General features: G+C 57.8%; 3 protein-coding genes across 5 annotated transcripts; 2 read left to right on the top strand and 1 right to left on the bottom strand.

Moving 5' to 3' along the window:
• Positions 1-37: 37 nt before the first annotated feature.
• Positions 38-7183, top strand: VSIG10 (V-set and immunoglobulin domain containing 10). The gene is given in 11 exon segments (XM_048964285.1): positions 38-402; positions 405-591; positions 861-1145; positions 3302-3583; positions 4235-4522; positions 5031-5141; positions 5501-5513; positions 6349-6430; positions 6432-6516; positions 6632-6657; positions 6659-7183. Coding segments are annotated over 11 exon segments (1503 nt in total). The 5' UTR covers positions 38-303; the 3' UTR covers positions 6704-7183.
• Positions 7184-7453: 270 nt separating this feature from the next.
• Positions 7454-9953, top strand: LOC125701799 (coiled-coil domain-containing protein 42 like-2-like). Of its 3 annotated transcripts, XM_048964294.1 has the most exons (5): positions 7454-8037; positions 8294-8399; positions 9237-9458; positions 9537-9695; positions 9772-9953. In XM_048964294.1, the coding sequence occupies exons 1-5, from the start codon at positions 7910-7912 to the stop codon at positions 9898-9900; spliced, it is 744 nt and encodes a 247-aa protein (XP_048820251.1). In that variant the 5' UTR covers positions 7454-7909; the 3' UTR covers positions 9901-9953. The 3 variants fall into 3 exon arrangements, with proteins under 3 accessions (XP_048820251.1, XP_048820250.1, XP_048820252.1); XM_048964293.1 differs by having other exon boundaries at positions 9537-9953; XM_048964295.1 differs by lacking the exon at positions 9772-9953 and adding an exon at positions 8788-8892 and having other exon boundaries at positions 8968-9651.
• A 146-nt stretch (positions 9954-10099) lies between these two features.
• Positions 10100-15399, bottom strand: DDX54 (DEAD-box helicase 54). The gene is made up of 20 exons (XM_048964286.1): positions 15207-15399; positions 14772-14898; positions 14620-14690; positions 14361-14546; positions 14232-14281; positions 14059-14100; positions 13847-13942; positions 13646-13767; positions 13361-13422; positions 13060-13191; positions 12735-12945; positions 12443-12577; positions 12077-12298; positions 11930-12003; positions 11549-11746; positions 11294-11439; positions 11111-11224; positions 10812-10916; positions 10556-10659; positions 10100-10454 (listed from the first exon to the last, which is right to left on the bottom strand). The coding sequence occupies exons 1-20, from the start codon at positions 15273-15275 to the stop codon at positions 10231-10233; spliced, it is 2490 nt and encodes an 829-aa protein (XP_048820243.1). The 5' UTR covers positions 15276-15399; the 3' UTR covers positions 10100-10230.
• Between the last annotated feature and the right edge of the window lie 80 nt (positions 15400-15479).

Genomic DNA, 15479 nt, shown 5'->3' with positions numbered 1-15479 from the left:
AGCGTGGCGCACGGCCGTTAATCCCTGACGATACAAAGTGTCCCACACTGAGCTGTAAACGTGGGCTGTGGCTGCGAGCGAGCATTGCGCCGATCGCCCCGAGCAGCACTCGGCCTTAGCCCGGCATAGAATCGCCTTATTTGTGGCACTGGGGAGCCGCTTGTGGGGCCTCGCACAAAATCGAGCCCTCTCTCCTCCCCGCACGGCCGGCCCTCCCCGCCGTCCTCGTTCCGCAGCGACGAGGCCCGAGGAGCTGTAAGATGGCCGTAAAGCAGCGCCGCGCCGCGCGGAGGGGCGCCCAACATGGCGGCGGCGGCGGCCGGGGGCGCTCAAAATGGCGGCCGGGGGCGGCCAAGATGGCGGCGGGCAGCCACCGGGTGTCCCGTCAGCGGGGGTGGCGGCGGCGACGGCCGGGCACCAGAGGGGGAGGTGAGGGCGGAGGGCGGATCGCGCCGCCTCCAGGCGGGTCCATCCTCAGCAGGAGGTGCCGGAGGAGGCGGACGGCGATGCGGTTCCGCGGCGGGACGGCGCTGGCCGGGCTGCTGGTCGCGCTGTGTGTGTGGGTGCGGATGCCGCGCCGCAGCGCCGCAGGTACGGGAGGAGGGGCGGCCTGAGGGATCTGAGCGCAGCGCTGCGCTGCGGCTGTGGAAGCACAGCTGCGGGCGGCCGAGCAGAAATCCGAGGGTTTTTCTTCCTAAATCACCTTTCCTTCTGAATTCTCATCCGCCTTCAGCAGGGTTGCTGCCCTCGGACTCAGAAAGGCCCTCCCCGCTGGGTTCTGGTTGGACGGGACGTGAGGAGCTTGAGGAAGGGGCTTCGTGTGTCCCCCCGTGCCTAACGCTCTGCCTTCTGTTTTGCAGGAACAACAGAAGTGGTCTTTGGGAAGGTGGGAGGAAGCATCCTCCTCTTGTGCCGCAATGTCTCCAAAGAGGCCACTGAGGTGCTGTGGTTCCAGGGGGACCCGCGCTCTTTTCCCCCGCTCTTCTCCTCGAGGGTCGCCTTCCCCCCAGACGTCCGCTTCTCCCTGGTGGACAACAGCTCTCTGCGCATCTCAGAGCTGCGGCTGCAGGACGAGGGCAACTACACTTGTAAGGAAGTGCTGAACAAGACAGACCACGAGCACAGAGTCCAGCTCCTGGTAGCCAGTAAGTCTGTCCCAGAATTTCCACCCCTAGGTCGCACAGGTCCCGTTTCCGTTCCTTATCCATTTTCTTAGAATTCTTCATAGGCCTGGGCTGCATCCTGCTGTCCTCCCTGCCAACCGTAGGGTTTGAAAGAGGGAAAGGCTGCTGCCAGTTCTGCTTCATTGCCAATCTGTGCTTTACCAGCTCTTGCTTTTCTTGTTGATCTTTCTGTCAACGTTTGCAGAGTGATGGCTATTTTCTGTTTGCGTTCAGGGTGTTGCTTTGTCGGTGTTTGTTGACAGGTATGTGTTGTAAAAGTACCTGTTCTGTACAGATTGAATCTCTGAACGTTTGCACAGGTGAAAATTCCCTTCCTGGGGCGAGGAACCTGCAGACAGAGTCGGAGGGTCACAGGGGCTGGACTGAAGGAATCAAACCTTAGGCTGCTAGATAGATAGATAGATAGAAAATTTGTTTGGCTTAGAGCTTAGAAATGGGAGCCCTAAATCTAGAGCAGTGAAGCAAAATGCTCGTGAGCAAAAGATATCAACGAGCAGCAGTGCTGCTGACACTCACCATTTCTGAGAGTCACTCAAAATCTGAGTTGTTTCCACACTGATTGTGTGCAGATGGTGGAATCATTACGACTGGAAGGATCACTGAGATCATGTAGTCCAACCACCAGTTGGTTCTGAAATTGGTTTGTTAATGTGTGACTTGTCAGTTAATTTCCAAAGGTCACGCAGGTGCTGTGCACCACTGGAGTCTCCTTAAGCAGGTGGGAAAGAGATTTCTAGTGATGCTTAAGGCCAGTAAAAGCAACATCAGCACAGGCTAAAAGTTGAAGCTTATCAACATAATGTTAGGAGCAAGTACCCATTTTTTTCATGCTCTCTGTTGCTGGCCATGGGAGCAGCTTGGCCAGGGCTGCTGTGAACCTCAGGTACAGACACAACATCGCCCAGGATCTTGAGGCTTTGTGTGGAAGTTAGCAGTTGACACCTCATATTGGATGTACCAAAAAGTTTTCTTTGTGCTTAAAACAGTGCTCTGGCTGCGCCCACCTTTCAATGCAGGGCAGTTTCTGGTGTCTCAGGCTGACATTTTGCTCTTGTTAACCACAGCCAATGTTCACAGTCAGTTATGAGACCACCCCAGAGCTGGAATAGAGGAAGTGCCATAGGAAAATCTCTTGCCACAATTGGGTGTTTTCAGAGCTCATAAAAGGTGCATGTATATTGTTCCTGGAAAGCCAAGCCCTCAGAAGGTATTGTTGCAGCTCACGTGGGTTTTTGCCATGATTTTTTTCCCGTTTGATCCAAATTGTGTGATCTCTCCAGTCACTTGAAAAACGCTTTACAAAAGAGGCATAACTCATCCCTCTCTGACACCTTTTCTTTGGAGCTTTCTTTGGCAGCATCTCTCAGTCTTGTTGAGCATTGTAGCAGGTGAGCCAGCTGCAGGGACACTGCACTTCTTCTGCCTGGATCAGAGTCCAGAATCCCTCTGGCTGTTAAACAGACGTGTGTGTATTTGCATATGGGTGTGTATGTGCAAAAGCTTCTCCACCAAAATCCTACTCTTGGGCAGCCCCAGAAATGTGAAGAAACCAGACGATGGGGGACAGGCATGAAGTCCAGCTGCATGAAACGTGAGCTCTGCTCTGCCTGAGGGGGCTGCTCTTGTGTTCTGTTGGCTTCTGCCCCATCTTGCCTTTAGTTGTTTCTGTATTTAAATAGCAAACTCTCGGTTACCCGATGGTCGGCCCCTGGCGTGAACCCAGCAGTGCCTTACCCACCTCCCTTCTCTTGGAGTTCATCCCCACTGCTGCAGTGTGATGTGAGCATAGCACGGCAAGGGGCTGAGCGAGGCAGTGTGACCCCACACAGCAGTGACAGCTGTCGCCAAAAGAGACTGTGGCAAAGATGTGTCCTTCCCCTGTGTTGTAGTGGTTGCTGTGATACTTCTTGCAAAGCAGCCTCCTGCTTTGTCCCTCTTGGCTGTCTCAGTTATGCTCCCCTGAGGCAGTGGTGCACCGATCAGGGGGAAACGCAGGCAGGGAACCCGTGGAGAGTTTCAAGGGGAATGATTGCAAAGCTAAGCTTTCTCTGAGGTTCCAGCCCTGGGACACCAAGTGACTCGGATATGTTTCTAACTGCGTGACCTTCTTGCTACAGATCCACCACGTTCCACCCCAAAGTGCTGGGCTGAGAGCTCCTCCTCGGGGCTGATGCTGCAGCTGTTTTGCAGTTGGCCTGGGGGGTATCCCCACCCCACCCTGCACTGGCAAGAAGAGGGGCACGATCTGGAGAACTCCAGCTGGCTCATCAGCTCCACAAGCTCCTCAGACACCCACGTGGAAACGCTGAACAGCTCCTACCTCTCCCACCGCAAAGTGTTCAAGTGTGTTGGGAGCCACGTTGTGAAGCAGGAGGAGCCTGCATGCTCTGTGGAGATAAGTAAGTTGGTTTCTTCACTGTATTAATGATTAATGGTGGGGCAGACAGGTATCCTGATCGTTCTCTGCCCTCCAGAGCCAGTCTTGCTGGTTCTTGCAGCAGGGGAGGGATGCAAACAAGGCAGTCTGACAAGATTTGGCTGTGCAGAGGTGACTGCACGAGGCACAGAAGTCCTACAGGTGAGATCTAGCGTGGCAGAGTTGTTGTTGAGTTGTGTTTTGGGTTGACAAATCCCCGTGCACCAACCTTTTCTCCTGTGCAAACACTCATACCTGTGTCCAGAACAGAAAACATGAACCAGTGATTTGAGTGCCTTGCTCAGCTTGAGTTTAAATGTGCTGGGGCTGGGTTTATGTCAGAATGGTTTTGTGTGTCCCCAGACCCCTGGGCTGCCCTTCTCCTCTGCCATATTCCTCCTGGCTGCCCTCCAGGTGTTGTCCTCTGTGGATATAAACGCAGGTGTCAAAAATGGGAAAAGTGAGAGTTGCTCATATCACATCATATCATAATGCTCCATGGAAGGCTGCTCGAGTCTCAGCCTGCATGTTTTCCTCTGTTAATGATTACTAATCAGTCGGATGGCTGACAGATTGTTATGTTTAACTCTTCCATCTCTTCCTTGACTGTTTCTTTCCTTCTGGGCTGGTTCAGAAGTCCCCTCGTTGGAATTGGAGCCCCCAAAGACCTGTTTTGTGGGTGACAACGTGACCCTGACGTGCCGTGTGACCGAGAGCGTGCCTGCAGCAAGACTCACCTGGCTGCGGGGCATCACCCAGCCAGAGATCGAACCTGGAGGGAGGTACTTCATTGCCCAGGAGGGCAACGTGTCCCACCTCACCATCCAGAACTGCTCCCAGGGCATCGATGGGGGCTGTTACATCTGCAAAGCACAGAACCCCGTGGGGCTGCGGGAGGTGTTCGTCTGCCTGACGGTGAAGCGTGAGTAGGGCTGCCTGGGGTTGCTGTGGCTGGGAGTGTAAGGAAAGCAGGGACACAGCTCATGGCAAGTGCTGGAGAGCCCCTGTGGGGCTGCGTTTGTCACTGATTGTCTGTGATACCTTTTGTGCTTTCACTGCAAGCGAGGTGTGGGACTGGGTCTTCTCATCCCAGAGTTAAAAGGCTCCATTCCTCTCACCTTGGTGTATTGGGCCTGAGAGAAGAGCACAGCTGCTCCTTGTCCTTCCTGTTGATGCTGGGGGCAGAGGAGCTCTCAAGCAGCAACAAGCAGGAGCAGATTTGTTTTCACAAAAAACATTGCAGTGCTGTTTTCCATGTCAATGAAGCATGGTTGTTTCATCATACGAGCACACCTTGTGTGGTGGTGGGACTGTAGGAATGGGGGGAAATCAGAGCAGTGCAGCACTGAGACCTCTGTTATTTGAACATCCTTGGCATCCATCCATGTCCGCAGCAACAAGTTGGCCTCTTGTGTTTCCCTTTTCTGCAGAACCAACGAACATAGTTGGAGTCGTGGGTGCGGTGGTGGTCCTGTCCCTGATGGCTGTCCTCACCATCTCCGGGGTTGTCTTGTACTACAATCCTCTCTTGTGCCTCAGAGGTAGGAGCTCTCCTCTGTGCAAGCCATGGGGTAGAGAGGAATTTTCCCTAACCTACCTGCCCTTTCCTGTTGTGTTGGAGTCAGCTACTGACTACCCCCAGCTCTTGGGCATCATCGTGCTCCTGGTAAGGAGCCCATCCTCCCTGGAGGAGCTGGGCTGGAACACAAGGCCCTTCCATGGCTGGATGCTTCAAGTATCTTGCCCTGAGCTCCTGCAGGGAGCTGTGCAGAGCCATTCCTACTCTTCCCTTTCCTTCCGAGCTCCTATGCACAGCTGGTAGGATCTGCACAGCAAAACAGCAGCTGCTCTGGGATTGGTTTCTAACACTCCCTTCTCTCCTCCCTTCTCTCCCATTTAGGTGCTGCATTCAGGTAAGTTGCTTTTCCTCAGTCTGGTTTGTTAGCCTAGCATCCTGGCAGCCGTGATCTCCAGTAGAGCAGAACAGAGCTGTTCTTAGGTGAAAGTGGAAGGGTTCAGCATGGCTGGGTGAGGCTTGGTGTGGGGTGAGGGAGCAGGAGAACGAGGGGAACACTTGTCACTGCCTCTGGGCATGCAGAGGTGTCCTGTTAGCATGGGGGAAGGCTGTGCAGGAGAGCTTCTCCATGGTGCAGGTGAGCCCTAAAACTTGGTGTGTAGAGTGAAATGGCAATCTGCTTCTCTGCATGGGTGTCTGCACTGTGTCCTCTTCCTTTGGGGGGACTGTCTGAGAGCTGCATGTAAGCGAGTATTTCTGTGGGGATTCTGCTGCACTGGATTTCTTCTCTGCTTCCTGCTGTCACCACTCCTGGCCCTGCTCCCTCTCCTTGCCCTTGTTGGTTCTGTTCCCACAGCTGTAGTGCTGCAGCACAATAGAGAAGACTCAGATATTCTGAGTGCCTCCAGTTCCCCATGTGTGCAGGAGGGCGAGGATGACTCTGTTCAGGAGGGGTTCTTGCAGTGTAGTACAGGACTGTTGATGAGATGGTTGGAGGACTTTGGAAGACGAATGGGAAGCAGTGCAGAATGCTGTTGGTGCTGTTGCTGCCAGCAGGGTGTGAAACCAGCTTTTCTTCAAACGCAGTTCGTGCAGGGTTGGAAGAGTCTGTCCAAATGGGTGGTTGTGGTGTATGGAGTTGTCAAGGCCAGGGGAGATGCAGACTGGAGGAACAGGGTTGGGAGAAGCTGTTCTCAGCATCAGCCCACTTCCCCTCGCTCTGCTGTTGACAGGAGCCAGGACTCTGATGATGTCTTAGTGCTGGTGGACTCGGAAGATGATGATGATGATGAAAGGAACGGGGAAGAGAACACGGGGGGGCAGCTCCATCAAGCAGGAGGTGATGGCGCTGGTCAATGGGAACAGCATCCAGGCTGCTTACCTCAACTGCCCGACAGAAGGTGAGCGCTGGTGCCTGCCTGCTGGCTGGGTTTGGGGCTGGAGCAACAAAGGGGGGGAAGAACTGTTGTCTGGTTTGCTGACTCTTGCTGAGGTGCTGCTCTGTGCCCTGTGTAGGTGACGAGGGCGAGCTGCACAGCGGTGGTCCCTCTTCAGAAGACAAATGGAGAAGATGCACAAGGCACATAACCTCCATGCCTTGTTATGGAAATGCACAAAGCTCCAGCTGAAGCCGAGCACCAAACATCCTCGTTGCCTTGTGGCTGAGCACAGGCTGTTCGTGTCCTGCAGCCATCTGGTTCAGCCAGAGCACCCCTCTTCCTTCTCCACTCCCCCAGCTTTCACTCCACCCTTCAGCCTCGTTTCTCCCTTTCTTCTCTCTTTTTCCTGTTCCTCTTTGTCTCAGATACCCTTCTTAACAAGGTGGCACCCAGCGCAGGAGCAGAGTTCAGCAAATAGGTGCCAGTGGCCTGCTCATCTCAGTGCATGTCAGCCTTGGCTACGGTGTGGGGTTTCAGCTCAGTCACTGCCAGCAATGCCAGAGCTGGGGGGAGCACATGGAGAACGTTGCCTTGAGGCCACCAAGTGGCTGTGCCAGGATGATGGAAGAAGCAATTGGAGGATGGGGCAGGATGGGGGGTTGGGGTGGGGATGCTGACTTTCCAAGGAGACTTAATTGTTTTTATTATAAATAATTGTTTTGTTTTTTTTTTTCCCAAGACCTGCACTGTTTTCTTGGGCCCACAGTGAGGTGGGACTCAGAGGGGTGGGAGCATACAGGAGGAGATTTGAGGGATGGATAAAGCCCTGCAGCAGTGAGCAGAGGGGTGGGAGCACACACACAGGGAATGGCTGGGATCTGAGGGCGCCTGGGGGAACAGAGGGGAGCTGAAGATGGGGGGGGGGGGGGGGGGGGGGGAAACATGGAGAAGAGCTGTGTGTGCACTGTGGGAGGGAGCTGAGCCCCTCTTGGAGTGTGAAGAATGATCTGAGCCGGGAGCTGAGCAGCTGTGGGGATTGGAGCAGTGGTGCAGGGCAGCAGCTGGGGTCTGACTGTGATCCCTGCAGAGGTTTGGGAGGAGGGCTGGAGTGGGGACTGAGGGCTGTGGGAGGAAGACAGAGCGTGGGTAGGAGCATGGAGGGGGGGATGTGTCCCAGGGAGCTGTACCCACCATCTCCTGCCCCATTGGGGCTCCTGGCTCTGACAAGCCACACTGCAGCCTGGGTTTCCCATCAGAGACCTCCTTGTGCAGGGGGCTCAGTCCCTGATCCCCAGGCCATACGTGTGTGCTCCCAGCCTCACCGGATGACGCTCAGAGCTGGGGGAAGGAAACATGCCCTGCGGGAGCCTCTGGCTGCCCCTGGCAACAGCATTGTGTCCCTCTGCCGTCTGCAATGGCCGCCCCACGTCCTGCTCCTCTGCTCCCTCCCCTTGCTGCACAGGATCCGGACGCTGTCCCTAAGATGTCCCTGGGTCTGGAGGAGCATCTGAGCAGGGCGTTCCAGGACAAGCTGCGGTTCCAGTGAGTGTCCCCATCCTCCCCCCGTAGGCTGCCATTGTGCCCACCAGCAAGGGGCTGTTTGTGCAGCTGATCTCAGGCTGGGCGGAAGGCTCTGAGGTGTCCCCAAGCAAGGGGCTGTGCTGCAGCCTTAGCTGGGGGTAAGGGGTAACCTGCACACCCTATGGCTGAGTCCAGACAGGCATTTGTGGGGGGGGTTCTGTTGGGGTTGGGGGTCCTGGCTGTGCTGCCGGCTGTGATGGTCTGTGTGCGTCCCCAGGAAAGTGCCAACATGGGACTCAGCATCTCTGCTGCCCTCCAGGCGCCTGCTGCTGAAAAGGAGGGAGGTGGTGGAGGTGGAGCAAGCCCTGCAGGCCCAGCGAGAGGTACAGCCCCGTACAGCCCCCAGCCCACCGCGTGCCCCCCATGCGTGGTTGTTTCTCCTCCACAGTGGGACTGAAACCACAGATTTCCTTTGGGTGCACAGTGGTTTTTCCCCCTCCTCTGAGCTGGGGGGGAGAGGAACCTTATGAAAATCAACAAGGGCAAGTGTAGAATCGGGGGAGAAATAAGCTGGGGATGATTCAGAGCCCAGAGGTGGTGGAGTTTCCTGCTCTGGAGGTGTTCAATCCCACCTGGACAGCATTCCTGTGCAACCCACTGTAGGGAATAGTAGAGAGGGTGGGATGAGGGAGCTCCAGAGGTCCCCCCCACCCCTGTGTTTGTGTCCCTGCCCCTTGGGTGGGGGCTGTGCTCCACCCTGTGGCCCCTCAGGACTTCCAGCACCAGATGGAGCGCCTGGCACGGCGCTGGCAGCAGCTGGGCCAGAGGGAAGAGCAGCTCCGTGATGACACCATCAAATTCAACGCCTTCCTTAAGGTGTGAGTGGGTTCGGGGCTGGGCTCACGGCCACGTCCTTCTGCCATCCCCACCAATGGCATCTCGATGCCCCAGGCCATGTCAGCAAGGCGGCAGCGGGCGCAGCAGCGGGCAGGTGAGGAGAGGGCACGGGCAGCACAGCACAGAGCTGAGGCCTTGAGGCTGCAGCAGGAGCTGGAGAGGCTGCAGGGGCACAGGGAACAACTGGGACAGCGCCTGCGGAGCCTCCGTGTCTTCGGTGACTTCCTGCAGGATGTGCGAGCAGCCACGGGGCGGGTGAGGGTTCCTGTCCCCAAGGAAGGGCCTGGAAGCATCCTGTTCATCCCCTCAATGCTGTGCTCCAGTTTCAGGACGTGCCATCCATGCTGGCCCATTTCGGGGCACTGATGGAGGCACAGGCAGTGCTGCTGCGGCAGGTGGAGGCTGGGCAGGTAGCATTGGCCCAGGGCAGGGCTCAGCTCCAGCAGTGCTGTGAGGAGGCTGATGGCGAGCTCACCAGCAGCAATGAAAAGGTGCTCCAGCTCCGTGCCCGTCTGGAAGCTGCCCGCCGTGATGTGCTGAAGGGGGTAAAGGCTGCAGGACCCCCAGGGCGAGGGGCTGTGGGATGGGACCACCTGCAGCCCTGAGCTCTTCCCTGCCCCCAGGAGTCCCGCTGGGCCCAGCTGGAAGGTGCTGCAGCCCAGAAGACGCTGCTGCTGGGGCAGATCCGGATGGCGGTGCTGAGCCTCTTCCAGCTCGCCACCACGAGGCTAGAGGTCCCCAAGGATGTGGCCCTGGGGGACACAGAGGCACAACTGGATGTGGTGAGTGTGGCCCAGCAGCCACGGGGCTGGAAGGGATGCGGATGTCCCTGTGACACAGAGGCCCCCATGTCCCCAGCTGCTGCTCTGCATGCAGGACCTGGCTGCCATCTGTGCCGAGCTGGGGCTGCATCCTCATGTGCCTGCCACCACTGCCACACACTCACAGCATCACAGGGCTGTCGCTGTGCCTCCCAGCCACAAATAGTTGGACTTAGGACACAATGAAGCATGGAAGTCACTCCTCAGCCAGTCCAGGGAAGATGAAGAGAAATGCCCCAGGACAGAGCCTGGGCCACCAGCACTCTCCTGCAAGGCACCTGAACAGACAGAAGTAGAGCAGCTGCTCATCTTCAGGCCATTGATACTGATAAAGCCTTTTCCCATCAAAATATAACACAGCTGCAGTCCCTGAGTGCTGCGTTCTTTTAGAACTGAACCTGGGCGAGGAGTTACCCCCGGCATAAGACACAAGAGAGGAGGCAGGCTCCAAAACCAGCTGGGTATCTATTTGATGCGTCCTTTGCTAGGCCATCTCCTACATCTTTTTTCGGAGCTTTCCCTTCTTGGTGCCTCCAACACGGCGGCCGAAGGCCATCTGTCGCAGCTCCTGCACCCGCTGCCGGTTCCGTGCCTTCAGGCGCTTCAGGCCCCCGCGCTGCAGGAAGCGCTGCTTGGCCGCTGCCTTGCGCTGCTTCAGGATCTGCTGCTTGTTCTTCAGCTCCGAGCGCACCTTGCCCTGGGTGGGGGGCCGCTGGGGGGCTGTGGGACAGACACAGCCATGGGTGGATGTAAAACCAAGCTTGGAGGCCACAGAGATGCAGGGGGGGTAGATGGGGATAGGTGCTCGTTCAGGTACTCACCGTGCCCACGTTTGTGCTTCCCTCTGTATTGCTCCCGGCCTCCCTGGTTGTCTTCGTCCTCATCTCGCTCATCAACCTTGTTTTTCTGCTTCCATTTCTCATAGCTGCAGCAGGTTAAGGGCAGGCACAGCGCTTCCCAGCTCTCACCCTCCCCCACCTCCCTCTAGCACCAGGCAGAGCCCCCTCTCCCATCTCCCCAACTGCAAGGCCATGCAGCCCCACACCCAGCTCCCCCAGCACAGCGTGGGCAGGATACAGGTTGTTCTTGTAGGAGCTGCTGATGTAGCGCCCGCTCTCTGTCCGCACTTTCTTCTTCTCCTCCTGGCCCGTCTGCCCCACAAAACGCTTCTTCTTCCGGTCCCTGGGAAAGAGGGAGCGAGGAGGGTGGGAGACTCCTGAACAACAAGCCACCTCCAACCACCTCACTGGGCATCCCAATTCTACCTGACACTGCCCAATATACAGCAAGAGTCACTGGCTTTGAGGGGAGGGAAACATCCCCTTGGGCTCTGCTCCCTGCCCAGCTCTTTCCTGCCACAGTCAGACCTCACTCACCACTTCAGCAGCTGCTTGCTCCTGTTCAGGTTGTGGCCTTCATCACCCATGAGATCCAGCACAGCCCCAGCTGCCTGCTGCTCGAAGGCACTGCCCTCACCGCCCACACTCAGCCTGCACAGAGGGGAGCAATGAGAACAGCCCGGGCTGCCGCAGGAGGATGGGGGAGTGCTCCCAACTCACCCCCGCTCGCTCTCAAAGTCCTTGGGTCGATATGGGATGTAGAAATCCTCATCCCGCTGTGTTGGCGGCTGTGGCTTTTTCCTGGCACCATCTTCTGCAGCCCGGCTCCGTTTGCGCTTCCGTCCCACCACGGTGGAGAACACCTCCTGCAGTGGGGCAAACAAAGGGCTGAGGCTCCACCCCGGGGCCAGGTTCTTCTAGAGGTTCACATGCCCACTCCAAGGCCAAGGCACAGCCCTGTCCCAGCCCCATTACCTGGAGATTTTCCTCCTCTCCTTCCTCCTCCTCAGGCTTGGGGGTGGCTGGATGCAGCCCCTGCCCCTTGAGAGCTGCTGCCCGCTTCTCCTCCTGCCCGCGCTGGAACTTCTCGATGAGGGCACGGTCGTGTCGCCGCTTGGAGCGCATGATGCTGCTGGCCAACGTGTGGGCTGTGGCATTGATCTCAAAGATGGTCTGTGCACAGAGACAGAGCAAGCCCAGGAGTGAATGGTTTAATGGGCACAGTGAGGATGGGTCGAAGGCTGGACTTGATAATCTTTAGATCATTTTTTCCAACCTCTGTGATTATGGGACTTCCCTCTTTTCCCATCCCTCCCCTCCCTCTGCCTTCCATCCAAAGGCCAGGCCCCAGCTCACCGCCTTGGACTTGTAGGCTTTAATGCTGTCCACCAACTTCAGCCTCTCCAGTTCAGTATCTTCAAAGTGAGCACCTGGGGAGCACAGAGGGATCAGCTCATCCACAGGGGAGAAGCATCCCCTCCCACAGTGCCCTGAAGCACTCACTGAAGAGGGGGTGGATGCCCAGCTGAGACATGTCCATCTCCTTCACCCTCTTGATGGATTCGGGCGAGGGGCCGGGCCGGGAGCGCAGGTACTGCTTCTGGGCATTGTCAGCCACACGGCGCAGGCTCTGCAGCTCCAGTGAGCCCTCGTGGTCTGTCAGCAGCAGGCACTCCTCGTCATCCACCAAGCTCTGCGGGACGCGACCCAGGACCCCATCTGCATCTGCACCACCAGGGACATGGCCTCAGCAACCCACCCTGGGAGCAAGAGGGCATCACCCCCCTAAGACCCTTCTGCACAAAAGCTCACAATATTCAAGGATAAACCCGAAAGGATGTGCAGCCACCTGCACGTTTGGGTCCTCACCTGCAGGCATCTCCTGGGCACCGGCAAGGATAAGCGGGCGTCCCAGGAAGAGGTGGAGGTCAAAGATGTAGGGCATCTCATCAGGAGCCACCAGCGAGTAGGCAGTGCCACTGCGGCCAGCACGGGCCACACGACCTGGCAGGGTGAGGAGGAGGAGGGGGGTGGGAAACCAGAGCCAGCACCAGCCCCCGACCTGGGACAGGGACCCACTGGTGCTCTAGGACCCCAAGGGTCAGCCCACTCACACCTTCCCTGTCACCATCACCCTGAGGAACCCCTGGGTGGCACCTACCAACACGGTGCAGGAAAAGCTTGGACTTGGCAGGGAAGCTGTAGTTGATGACATTGTCCAGCATGGGGATGTCGAGCCCACGGGCAGCCACGTCTGTCACCAGCAGCACCTGGCATTTGCCATGGGCAAATTTGGCAATGTTGATTTTGCGGGCAGTCTGGTCCAGTGAGCTGTAGATGTGGGTACAGCAGATGCCCTGGGACGTGAGTAGCTGCAGACAGGGGAAGAGAGCACAGAACCCACATGGAAATGCACCTCCAGCTCAGGGAAAGGGTCCCCAAGGTACTGAGTCCCTAAAGTGCCCATCCAGACCCCAAACACTGACCTCCTTGAGATACTCCGTGTGGTGCTTCGTGGCCACAAAGACGACTGTCTGATCCTGGGGCTTCACCACGCTGCGGAGCAGGTGGAGCAGCACCGCTGGTTTGTCATCTCCACGGACATGGAAGAAAGCCAGCTGCAAAGAGAGGGCAGGGCTCAGCCCTTCTGGGCCCCCAGGCTTTTGGGAACACCTCGCAGTGCCCACTCCTTTCTGGGCTGGTCACCCCTCATGAGTCTCCAGACAACATGGGGTAACTTGTGGGCATGGGAGCACCTGGTGCTGGAGGGAGAGGCACAAAGCTCACCTTGAGCTGTTCACTGAGCTTTGACTCCACATCCAGACGTATCAGCATTGGCTCAGTGAGACCTGTGGGACATGGTGGCATGTGGGACACAGAGCTGAGACCAGCTCTAGCTTCCAGCCTGGGGATATCCACTTGGCCCAACCCCAACCCAGCTGTGTTTCTCTGGTCCAGTGACCAGTACAGCTGCAGGACAGGGAGAAGTCCCCCCAACAGATCATTGCCACCAGTATAGGATCACCAAGCTTTGGAGCCAGTCCCAACCCAGTCCATCTACCCAATTCTCACCAGCACGGGCAAACTCAACGAGCAGCTTGGGCAGTGTGGCTGAGAAGAGGACGGTCTGGTGGCTACCCGGTAGCCGAGCAAGGATCTCTTGGAGCTGTTCTGCAAAGCCCATCTCAAAGAGCCTGCAGGGAAAGCACATGGGACCTGGGATGTGGCAGCCAAGGTCCTCCTGCTCCCATCATCACCTCCAAGCACACTGACCTGTCAGCCTCGTCAAACACCACATACTCCACGCTCTGCAGCTTCAGGTTCATCTCCACTGCCACATGCACCAGGCGCCCGGGAGTGGCAATGATTCTGTGAGGGCCAGAGATGGTGACGTTGAGCTGCTTGCAGTCTCCCAAATTCACCATCCCAAATCTGACCTTGGTGGCCACGTCCCCACCAAGTCCTCTCCCTGCACCCACACTCACATGTCGGGGTTCTCGTGCAGCGCAGCAAACTGATCCTCCATCCTGTGAGAGTGGGGAGAGACCAAGGGCAGGGGACAGCTCAGCCCACCGCCTCCCAGGGCTGGGCAGATTTGGGGCTGTTTTAAGGATGTGGGAGCTGGAAGGGACTCAGTGAGATCAGGAATACCACTCACTTGTCTCCTCCCAGCACAAGAGCGGTCTTCAATCCTGTGAACTTGCCCAGCTTCAGGGCAAGAAGGGAAACAGTGAGGTTAAAGCACACCGGGATTCCAGCCCCGAGTGGTGCCCACTTGTCCCCGTACCTCCTTGGTGAACTTGAGGGTCTGCAGGGCCAGCTCACGAGTGGGTGAGAGGATGAGGGCACGTGCTCCAGAGGGGCTGGGAGCCTTCAGCCGCTCGAACATGGGCAGGAGGAAGCAGGCCGTCTTCCCACTGCCTGTCCGTGCCATCGCCACCACGTCACGGCCACGCAGGATCACTGGGATGGTCTGTGGGACACAGCCCCGCTGTCAGTGCCCCCATGGGGGGACACAGCACAGCCCCTGCACCCCAAGGCCTCACCTTCCTCTGGATGGGCGTGGGCACTTTGTAGCCCTTCTTCATCACACCCTTGAAGACAGGGTAGCTCAGGCCTGCAGGGACATGGAAACAGTGAGGGGACATATGGACGGTGAGGGGCTCTGCAGGTGGGGTGACCCCCACCCTACACATACCCATGGACTGGAAGCCTCCGGATTTCTTCTTCTTGTTCTGCGCCCGCACCATTGCCTGCGTGTCCTCGGCAGTGTCATCATCCCTGTCCTCAGCGGTGGGAAAGGCAGGCAGCGGGGCCACGGGAAGCTGGGGATGGGGGAGGGTTGTGTCACGATGTGGGGATGCAGTGAGCGAGGTCTGTGTCACGGTGACAGCAGGGCTGCCGTGACAGCGGGCTGGGACGCCAGCGTCACAGAGGGATATTTGGGACAAGCACACGTGGGGACTGGGGACACCGGTACACGGAGACATCAGCACGTGGGGACGCGGCGCTGGGAACACGGGCAAACGGGGAGTGGGCACGCCGGTCCCGTGCCGCGGGCACAGAAGGCACACACGGGAAGGGGCCCATGGGTTGGGGTCGCGTCCCCCACCCCCTCCCTGCGCCTCCCTACCGTTGCTGCCCGGCGCTGTTCCCCAGCTCCGTTCGGTCCGCGCCGCTTGCGGGCACTCGGCGGCGCCATGGCGGTGGGGCGGAAACCGGAAGTAGCCCCGCGCCGGAGACCGGAAGGGGCGGGGACTTCCGGGTCCGAGAGCGCGGGATTGTGCGTGCGGCGCTGCCCACGTGCCCGCCGTGCTGCCCTGCGCCCCTCCTCCGAACGCCTCCCTGGCACAAATAACGATCGCTGCCGAGCGGACGCTGCTTTTATTAGGAGCTCAAGTAACGA

Source organism: Lagopus muta, chromosome 17 (assembly GCF_023343835.1).
Source record: "Lagopus muta isolate bLagMut1 chromosome 17, bLagMut1 primary, whole genome shotgun sequence".
Lineage (NCBI taxonomy): Eukaryota > Metazoa > Chordata > Aves > Galliformes > Phasianidae > Lagopus > Lagopus muta.
The sequence above is the reverse complement of the archived record's forward strand: the minus strand, read 5'-3'. Positions and strand labels throughout refer to the sequence as shown.

Coding starts and splice junctions, on each gene's coding strand:
- DDX54 (XM_048964286.1), bottom strand. CDS start 15,275: ATGGCGCCGCCGAGTGCCCGCAAGCGGCGCGGACCGAACGGAGCTGGG. Junction 13,943..14,058: donor CTGCACGAGAACCCCGACAT/GTGAGTGTGGGT, acceptor TGGCCCTCACAG/AATCATTGCCACTCCCGGGC. Junction 12,578..12,734: donor GCTTTTCCTGCACCGTGTTG/GTAGGTGCCACC, acceptor TCACCCTGCCAG/GTCGTGTGGCCCGTGCTGGC.
- LOC125701799 (XM_048964293.1), top strand. CDS start 7,910: ATGGCCGCCCCACGTCCTGCTCCTCTGCTCCCTCCCCTTGCTGCACAG. Junction 8,400..9,236: donor CCCTGCAGGCCCAGCGAGAG/GTACAGCCCCGT, acceptor GCTGTGCTCCAG/TTTCAGGACGTGCCATCCAT. Junction 9,459..9,536: donor GCCGTGATGTGCTGAAGGGG/GTAAAGGCTGCA, acceptor CCCTGCCCCCAG/GAGTCCCGCTGGGCCCAGCT.